Below are 9,678 nucleotides of genomic sequence, written 5' to 3'. Positions count from 1 at the left end.
AGGAGGCTGAGGCATGAGAATTACTTGAACCCGGGAGGCGGAGGTTGCAGTGAGCCAAGAACGGGCCACTACACTCCAGCCTGGGTGACACAGTGAGACTCTGCCTCGAAAAAATTTAAAAAGGCAACTGAAACCTAGCTTTTAAGAGAGAAATCTGCATTTTTATGATTGTGACTATTTAGGAAAAACTTTTTTTTTTTTTTTGAGACAGTTTCGCTCTGTCACCCAGGCTGGAGTGCAGTGGTGCGATCTCAGCTCACTACAACCTCCACCTCCTGGGCTCAAGCAATTCTCCTGCCTAAGCCTCCCGAGTAGCTGGGATTACAGGTGCACATCACCACACCGGCTAATTTATTATATTTTTAGTAGAGATGGGTTTTCACCATGTTGTCCAGGCTGGTCTTGAACTCCTGGCCTCAAGTGATCTGCGGGCCTCAGCCTCCCAGTTTTTTCTAGGCGCCCTGCCTAGAAAAAACTTTTAAAGTTTTGCGGGAGGAGAGGAAGGAAGGAAGGTGGCAAGCAATACCTGTTTGCAATAGGGCCTGTGGCTGTCAATCTGCAAGCTCTGGTTAACTTCTCTCCCCTGGATGGGGGTTCAAGAGGGTGGGTGAACATCCTAAATTGTCTCTAAAACTGTATCTGCGTGGTTAACATTCTGGGACTAGTTTTACAGCGTCTTAGAAGTGCACTGAGGGCCGGGCGCGGTGGCTCATGCCTGTAATCCCAGCACTTTGGGAGGCCAAAGCAGGCGGATCACGAGGTCAGGAGATCAAGACCATCCTGGCTGATATGGTGACACCCCATCTGTACTAAAAATACAAAAAAAAAAAAAAAATTAGCTGGGCGTGGTGGTGGGCGCCTGTAGTCCCAGCTACTCAGGAGGCTGAGGCAGGAGAATGGCGTGAACCCCAGAGGTGGAGGTTGCAATGAACCGAGATTGCGCCACTGCACTCTAGCCTGGGTGACAGAACGAGACTCCGTATTTAAAAAAAAAAAAAAAAAAAAAAAAAAAGAAGTGCACTGAGGACCAGACGCGGTGGCTCATGCCTGTAATTCTAGCACTTTGGGAGGCCAAGGCAGGAGGATTACTTGATCCCAGGAGTTCAAGACCAGCTTGGGCAACATAGCGAGACACTGCCCCACCCCATCTCTACAAAAAATTAACTGGGTGTGGTGGCATGTGCCTGTGGTCCCAGCTACTCTGGAAGCTTAGCAGGAGATCACTTGAGCCTGGGAGGTTGAAGCTACAGTGAGCTATGATTGAGCCACTGCACTCCAGCCTGGGTGAGAGTGAGATCTGTAACCTAAGAAAAAACAACAAAAAAAATTCACTAAGACCAGAAAAGGGGAGACTCAGGAAGTTTAAATTTAAAAATGTTTTCTATTTTGGAGACAAGGTCTTGTTCTGTCACGCAGGCTGCAGTGCAGTGGCATGATCATAGCTCACTGTAACCTTGATCTCCTGGGCTCAAGTGATCCTCCTGCCTCAGCCTCCTGAGTAGCTGGGACTACAGGTGTGAACCACCACACCCAACCCAGGAACATTTTAGAATCGCTGTTTCAACTCTTGGCTCTTGAGATCATGTCACTGAACTCCAGCCTGGGTGACAGAGCGAAACTCTGTCTTAAACAAAAACAAATTCTTGGCTCTGTCCAACTCTGTCTCTCGTACGGGGCATCAAATGTCTAGTGAAATCCGTATGCATAAAATACAGAGAGGTCACGCTGATACAAGGCTGCACCCAAGAGCAGCTCAGCCTATGAAGGGCTCATCAGCTGACCCCATCCTCAGCATACTTCACTGTGACTGTGGGAGCTATGCAGAGAAAGGCGGAGAGAGCCTGGGAAGGTGGGAAATGGAAACACCTAGAGGCTGGTCTTAATTTCCAGCAGGGGAGCCAAGAACTAAGTATGTCATGAGTGGACAGGGGCCGGGCGCAGTGGCTCATGCCTGTAATCCCAGCACTTTGGGAGGCCAAGGTCAGGATCACCTGAGGTCAGGAGTTTGAGACCAGCCTGGCCAACATGGTGAAAACCCATCTCCACTAAAAATACAAAAATTAGGCCTGGTGCAGTGGCTCATGCCTGTAATCCCAGCACTTTGGGAGGCTAAGGCGAGTGGATCACCTGAGGTCAGGAGTTCGAGATCAGCCTGGCCAACATGGAGAAACCCCATCTCTACTAAAAATCGAGAAATTAGCTGGGCATGGTGGCGCATGCCTGTAGTCCAAGCTACTCAAGAGACTGAGGCAGGAGAATCACTTGAACTCAGGAGGCAGAGGTCGCAGTGAGCCCCGAGATTGCACCACTGTACTCCAGCCTGGGTGACAGAGCGAGACTCCGTCTCCAAAAAAAAAAAAAAGAGTGGACAGGACTACTTAAGTACAGATGAGGGATTCTCTAACTTCTGAATATTAAACTCAACTGAGGCCCCCATATGTCAAGTAAATCAGAATGGGGGAAGGGTTGACATCAGTATTTTCTGAAGCTCCCAGGTGATTACAATATACAGCTGAGTCTGAGAACCATGAAGTAAACGTAAACCAGCAGTTCTCAACGTAGTGGCACCAGGACCAGCAGTATCCGCAATGCTTGGGGAATTGCTAGACATGCGCCTTCCAGGGGCCAGGTGTGGTGGCTCATGCCTATAATCCCAGCACTTTGGGAAGCTGAGGTGGGATAATTGCTTGAATCTGGGAGTTCAAGACTAGCCTGGGCAATATAGCAAGACAAAGTCTCTACCAAAAAAAAAAAAAGAGAGAGAAAAAAAAAAGCACTTTCTTGGGTCTCATCCCAGACTTAATGATCAAACTCTCCATGTGATTCTGATGCACACTAGGAAGTTTGAGAATTAAGGGTGTAGAAAGCTGCTGAGCAACAGGACCCAGGAAACAAAGCTTATTTCCTTCCCCTTCCAGTACTGTATTGTCACCACCCACCCGAAACCCTGTCTTAAGAGACAGTGGATTTGACTTAAAGGAGACCATCTAGAGCTGCTTGTGGCTAGTCTGAATTGAGATATGTTGTAAAAGTGAAATGCTAGATTTCTTTTTTTTTTTTTTTTTTGAGATGGAGTCTTGCTCTTGTTGCCCAGGCTGGAGTGCAATGGCACGATCTCGGCTCACTGCAACCTCCGCCTCCTGGGCTCAAGCAGTTCCCCTGCCTCAGCCTCCAGAGTAGCTGGGATTACCAGCACCTGCCACCATGCTCGGCTAATTTTTGTATTTTTAATAGAGATGCGGTTTCGCCATGTTGGCCACGCTGGTCTCAAACTCCTGACCTTATGATCCGCCTGCCTCGGCCTCCCAAAGTGCTGGGATTACAGGTGTGAGCCACTGCGTCTGGCTTTTTTTTTTTTTTTTTTTTTCAGATGGAGTCTCGCTCTGTTGCCCAGGCTGGAGTGCAGTGGTGCGATCTTGGCTCACTGCAACCTCCATCTCCCAGATTTAAGCGAGTCTCCTGGCTCAGCCTCTTGAGTAGCTGGGATCACAGGCGCCCACCACCACACCCACTTTTTTTTTTTTTTTTTGAGACGGAATCTCGCTCTGTCACCCAGGCTGGAGTGCAGTGGCATGATGGTGCACTGCAAGCTCCGCCTCCTGGGTTCATGCCATTCTCCTGCCTCAGCCTCCCAAATAGCTGGGACTACAGGCGCCCGCCACCACACCCGGCTAATTTTTTGTATTTTTAGTAGAGACGGGGTTTCACCGTGTTAGCCAGGACGGTCTCGATCTCCTGACCTTGTGATCTGCCTGCCTCAGCTTCCCAAAGTGCTGGGATTACAGGCGTGAGCCACCGCGCCCGGCCCTAACCTCTTAATTTTTTTATGTGGTTACTAGAAAATTTGAAACTACATACATGATTTGTGTTTGCAGCTCACTTGATATTTCTATTGGACCCCACGAGTCTAAAGTATCTTAAAGGCCGGGCACAGTGGCTCACACCTGTAATCCCAGCACTTTGGGAGGCCGAAACGGGAGAATAGCTAGAAGCCAGGAGTTCAAGACCAGCCTGGTCAACATAGGGAGACCCCCTTCTCTACAATAATAATAATAATAAAATAGGGGCACCGTCGCTGCCTGTACTCCCAGCTGCTTAGGAGGCTGAAGTGGGAGGATCACTTGAACCCAGGAGTTAGAGTTTGCAGGAGTTTGAGTTTCCAGGATTGCACCACTGCACTCCAGCCTGGGTGACAGAGCAAGACCCTTCCCTCCCCCCAAAAAATCTTAGAGCCACAGGAAAACTCACAGGGACTCCCTCAAAGCGGTATCAGGGAGCATCAGGATTTCCTTGATGTCATTCAGACCACAGCTGTGGACTAAAAAACATCCTTGATGCAGTCAGAAATTGTCACCAGAAATACCCATGGAAGAGCAATAGTGGCCGCGCGCGGTGGCTCACGCCTGTAATCCCAGCACTTTGGGAGGCCGAGGCGAGAGGATCACCTGAGGTCAGGAGTTGGAGAGCAGCATGGCCAACATGACGAAACCCCGTCTCTACTAGAAATACAAAAATTAGCTAGGCGTGGTGGCATGAGCCTGTAATCCCAGTTACTCGGGAGGCTGAGGCAAGAAAATCACTTGAGCCTGGGAAGCGGAGGTTGCAGTGAGCCGAGATCACGCCATTGTACTCCAGCCTGGGCGACAAGAGCGAAACTAGTGTTGGCATCCAATATTGATTGATTTCACCTCTAACGTCCTTTTTTATCATCTGGAAACGGAGGCTAATACTATGTGCCAGGGACTGGAAGGTAGGTGCTTTGCTCAAAATCATAAATAAGGGCAGGGCTCTGGGTGTCTCCTCTATGAAAATGCTGCGGGGGGAGGGGAGGGGAGGAGAACCAAAAGGGTCCCTCTTGGATTAAAGGGGGAAAACCCGAAGCTGAGTGACACCTGGCTCAGGAGGACACCCTTCCCCTTGCAACGGGCCACAAGTACCCGGTTCAGGTCCAAGGTCCGCCACTTGCTCGCAGGAGCTTTGAGCAGGTGAGTTCATTTCTCTCAGCCAGGGTCTCCTCTCCAGTCCGAGGTTGGAGAGAGGCTAAGAGATCCTAAGCTTGGATTCCATAGGGCTCTCCCACCTTGTCCGCACCCCGGATACCCCAAGAAAGACGACGACCTGTCCGGCCCCTAAGTCCCAAAAGCTGGAAGAGAAAAAAAAAGTCTAACTCGGGCCCTTCGGAAACTGATCGAGGGCACTTTCCTGAGGCGCGTCGGGAAAAGTAGTCTTTTATGCTAAAAGAAATAACTTCCGGGTCAAAATATGGGAGTGGGCGTAGCCTTAAGTCTCTTCCTCCAGTGGACGTTGAATTTCCCCGCTACCCTAAACTTGCAGTTTTCTGGGTTCCGGTGTTGACGGACACCACTTCCCTTTTTGCTTCATATGCGCATGTGCGCATGCGCCAAACTCTCGTCCGCCTATTGGCGAATTCCAGGCTTCTTTCAAAAAACTGCATTTCCCAGAAGGCCACGCGAGTGGGTGGGGAAATCCCCCCGGGGGAGGGGCGCGGCATTCGCAGCGGACGCAGAGCCTGTGACCTCTTTCTTTCTTTCTTTTATTTAACACAAAACTGACGTGTCCGCATTCAGGGCCCCATGGCCAAGCCGGACTCGGTGCAGACAGGTCAGCTCGGCCTGGCCTTTTGGAAGGCGAGGCCGGGCTGCACTGAGAGAACGAGTGAGCCCTTCCCCTGCCCCCTCTTCTGGAGTTTGGAACTGTCAAGTTCCAGCTCCTACCCTCTTCCCCAGGTTCAAGACCCCTGTGCTGCCCATCCCGCGGGCCCGGCTGCGCTCGGAGGCCGGGCCTGGCCTGCCTGGCCAGTGAGGATCTGCACCAGCAGGTCGGTGGCCAGCGTGGGCGTGGGCTCCTGGAAGCCGATGGTCAGCAGCTGCTGGTAGTCCCCAAGCGGCTGCGGGCACAAAATCCTGGGGTGGGGGGGCCAGGGATAGACAGGCCTGGACTTGAGTGGCCCCTGCCCCTCGGGAGTCCCTCCCTTTGAGTGAGAGGCTCAGGTGAAAGAGGCTTTGTTTCAGCTGCTGGTGGGAAAAACCCCTGGGGGAAACTTGTTTCCTTGTTGATCAGAAACTTAGTAATGGCTCCTAGAGGCTGAATAACTGGTCCTGGGACCTGTCCAATCGCACTGCTAGCTGTGTGTCCTTGAGCAGGTAACAACTTCTCTGAGCACCCTGTTTTCTTTGTTAAATGGGGCCAATAGCATAGATCTCCATGGGTTGTTACTGGGGTCTGCATGAAGTGCTTTTCAGGGCACAATAAAATGCTATCATTACTAAGGGAAGCAAAGTGTTTGGGAAGGTGGATTGTCTTTGTTGGGGTTCTGCCTCCCCCTCCAGCGCCCAGGCCCACGTTGCTATTGCCCTAGCTCCTACCATGAATAAAGGTCATCCTCGGCTGGTCCTAAGGGCACCCATCGGCCGATGGACCACAGCTTCTGGATCTGTGGGCACGAATTGGCTGGACTCTGGCCTGTGTCTTCCCAGGTATCTCGATAGCACAGAAAGTAGCTATGAGGGGAGGGAGCTGTAATTAGAAGTGATCGGTTTCCTAGCTACTTCTGTTGAGAGCTTTAATTTTGGAGGTGAGGTGGGAACTCATCAGAAGTTGCCCTGAAGTTCTCAGGTAGGAATGTGACTCCAAGGCCTTTTCTCCCTGCCAGCCTACTTTTAAGATGAGAACTTTTATTTTGGTGGGAGGGTGGGCTTTAAGAAAATAGCGGTAGCCTTTCAAAAGCCTTTAGTTTCCTGGTTCACTTTTTTTTTTTTTAAGAGACAGATTATTCCTCCCACTCAGGGTAGAGTGCAGTGGCACAATCACAGCTCACTGTAGCCTTGAATTCCTGGGCTCAAGTGATCCTCCTGCCTAAGCCTCCCAAGTAGCTGGGACTACAGGCGCCAGCCATCACGCCTGGCGAATTTCTTTGTTGTTGTTGAGACAGGGTCTTGCCATCTTGCCCAGGCTGATCTCAAACTCTTGAGCTCAAGTGATCCTCCTGCCTCGGCCTCCCAAAGTGTTGGGATTACAGGCGTGAGCCACTGCCTCGGGCCCTGGCTCACTTTTCACTTTGCTGGTGATGGTTTGGAGGGCCATATTGGCATTCATCATAGAAAGGGGAGGATTTTGATTTGGGTAAGAGGACTTACTAATCCACAAGGGAATCTTGTCCCCGACCAGGGGCCTCTGGGGTGGCTTCCAGGTGCCAGCGCATCTTCTTATAGAGGTAGCGGGGGAAGCGGCTGGCAGTGTAGGCGGTTGGGGCACAGTATCTGAAGATAGAGACCTCATGGGACAGGCTGATGGAGAACCTCCCACAAAAGAAACAGGAGATGCTGGTGAGACATGAGAGAATGGAGGGGTAAGGCCGGGCCTTGGACTCCTTCATCCCCCCATCGGAGTCTCCTACCATTTTACCTAAGGGGGTTTGTCTCCTCCAGGTCCACGAACCCAAAGGAAGCGTACATGAGGACCAGCTGTTCCAGGCGCAGGGTCAGCTGCTGGGAGATCTCTAACAGCTGCATACAAGAGGGGGGTTACAGTGAGATCAGCTGGCCTGAGAGGAGTGGGCCTCCCCCTCCACCATCCCCGCCGGCTCAGAGCTGCAAGAAGAAAGGGGCGTGGGGTCTAAGAAACCTCCACACACCCCCTTTCGGACCAGCTGCTGCAGGGGTCCATAGATGGGGGGTACGCTTCTCGCGGCTGCCTCCAGGTACAGGAAGTAGGGCTCACACATCTGTAAGAAGGTGGGCATGGCCTTGGCCAGGTGCTCCTTCTGTACTTGGTCTCTGCTGAAGGAAGAAGGGGGCCTTTGCCTGGAATCCCTCACAACCCCTCCCCACCTCGCAGTTCTCCCCATTCTACTCAACCCCAACCTGTATCCCTGGCTTTGACCCCTGTTAGAAAAGCCCCCAGTTTCAGGTCTTTTCTGAACATCTTTCTGGTTTACCTGCATCGAGCCCATTTGGAACACTTGTTAAAGTGCTGACACCTGAGTCTCACAACACTTAGGACCCAGAGCTTCCTGCAGGAGCTGGGCGCAGTGGCTCACGCCTGCAATCCTAGAGTTTTGGGAGGCTGAGGCTAGAGGATTGCCTGAGGCCAGGAGTTCCAGACAAGGCTGGGCAACAAAGCAAAACCCCGTCTCTACACAAAAATAATTAGCTGGGCATGTTGGCACCTATAGTCCCAGTTACTCAGGAGGTGGAGGTGGGAAGATTGCTTGAGACCAGGAGTTCGAGGCTGCAGTGAGCTGACTGCCCCACTGCACTCCAGCTTGGGTGACAGAGCGAGACTCCGTCTCATTAAAAAAACAGCCTCATGAGAATCCCTCAAACCTGGGAGGCGGAGGTTGCAGTGAGCTGAGTTCGCCCCGCTGCACTCCAGCCTAGGTGACAGAGCAAGACTCCATTTCAAAAAAACACATAACAAAACAAAACAAAACCCCAGCCTTGGGCAGGCGCGGTGGCTCACGTCTGTAATCCCCGCACTTTGGGAGGCCAAGGCAGGTAGATGATGAGGTCAGGAGCTCAAGCCCAGCCTGGCCAAGATGGTGAAACTGTTTCTACTAAAAAGAAAAAAATTAGCCAGGCAACCCGTGTTGGTGGGCGCCTGTAATCCCAGCTACTCGGGAGGCTGAGGCAGAGAATTGCTTCAATCCGCGAGGCGGAGGTTGCAGTGAGCCGAGATTGCACCACGGCACTCCAGCCTGGGTGACAGAGTGAGACTCTATCTCAAAAACAAACAAACAAAATCCAACCCAGCCTCCTAGGAAATTCCAATGGACGCTGAAATTGGAGAGTCACAGGGAAACCTGGTCTGGGAATCACATTATCCTTTGGAGTCTCAAACTGATGTCCTGCAGGCCAAGTTTGGCTCAGGTGGGTCTTGTTTAGCCAGCACAGGGCTCAAAATCTAAGACAGCACTTAAAAACTGGGAGAAAAAGTCCTAGAGACTTGACAACCCCAGGCCCACACTGCCAGGACAGTAATAGCCATCCCCTACCCGCAATTCTACAGTCTTCCTCACTCTCTTAAACTGGATTCTAATATGTTAGCTTCTTCCACTGTCTCCCTCTGGCTCCTAGCGCTTGTAATTTTGCGACCCTGGTGTGTGTCACCCATCCTGTCGCCTCCCCTCCAAGTCTCCTTACCCATGGGGACCTGGGACCCTGTCCAGCATCACCTGTAGAGCAAGTAACTCTGGAAATCATCCGCCTTCTTCAGTAGGTAGCGCAGCTGTTGGGTGATGGGGCTGAACAAAGTGTCCAGGGATAGGCGAAGAGGTGCTGGCCCGGGCCGGGGTACCAGAGGTTCGGGGGAAGGCGTGGAGGCCGAGGCCGAGGCCAACTGCCCCTCAGCATCTTCAGGATCTGGCTCAGGTGGGTTCCCAGGCCTGCCAGGGGGCGTCGACCAGGAGGGGTCTCCGCAGGGCGGCGTCCCAGGTTCCAAGGCGTCTGGAGGCGGTGTTTCTCCAGGGTCCAGGGGGAGCGACCCCTCGAACCACTGCTCTGTAGCCATGGTAGGGCCGGGGGGCGGGAACCTGAGCTCTTTAAGCTTCCGCTGCTGCTCAGGTTGGCCGCGGATTCGACCCCGCCCCGGGAGCCTCCGACTGGCCCCTGCCTTGACCTCTCCACCGGAGCCGCGCCGCCGCGCCGGGGGACGTTCGCC

At 52.4% G+C, this 9,678-nt stretch overlaps 1 protein-coding gene across 1 annotated transcript; it reads right to left on the bottom strand.

Moving 5' to 3' along the window:
- Positions 1-5,542: 5,542 nt before the first annotated feature.
- C10H19orf67 (chromosome 10 C19orf67 homolog) lies at positions 5,543-9,678 on the bottom strand. The gene is made up of 6 exons (XM_012509384.2): positions 9,194-9,678; positions 7,655-7,799; positions 7,426-7,526; positions 7,158-7,343; positions 6,387-6,521; positions 5,543-5,924 (listed from the first exon to the last, which is right to left on the bottom strand). Exons 1-6 carry the CDS (start codon positions 9,526-9,528, stop codon positions 5,750-5,752), a joined length of 1,077 nt encoding a protein of 358 aa, XP_012364838.1. The 5' UTR covers positions 9,529-9,678; the 3' UTR covers positions 5,543-5,749.

This window comes from Nomascus leucogenys, chromosome 10, assembly GCF_006542625.1.
Source record: "Nomascus leucogenys isolate Asia chromosome 10, Asia_NLE_v1, whole genome shotgun sequence".
In the NCBI taxonomy this organism is placed as follows: Eukaryota; Metazoa; Chordata; class Mammalia; order Primates; family Hylobatidae; genus Nomascus; species Nomascus leucogenys.
Note: the sequence above shows the minus strand (reverse complement) of the source record. Positions and strands in the feature narration are given on the sequence as shown.

Coding starts and splice junctions, on each gene's coding strand:
- C10H19orf67 (XM_012509384.2), bottom strand. CDS start 9,528: ATGGCTACAGAGCAGTGGTTCGAGGGGTCGCTCCCCCTGGACCCTGGA. Junction 7,800..9,193: donor CAGAGTTACTTGCTCTACAG/GTGATGCTGGAC, acceptor TTCTTCCTTCAG/CAGAGACCAAGTACAGAAGG. Junction 7,527..7,654: donor AGCAGCTGGTCCGAAAGGGG/GTGTGTGGAGGT, acceptor TCTTGTATGCAG/CTGTTAGAGATCTCCCAGCA.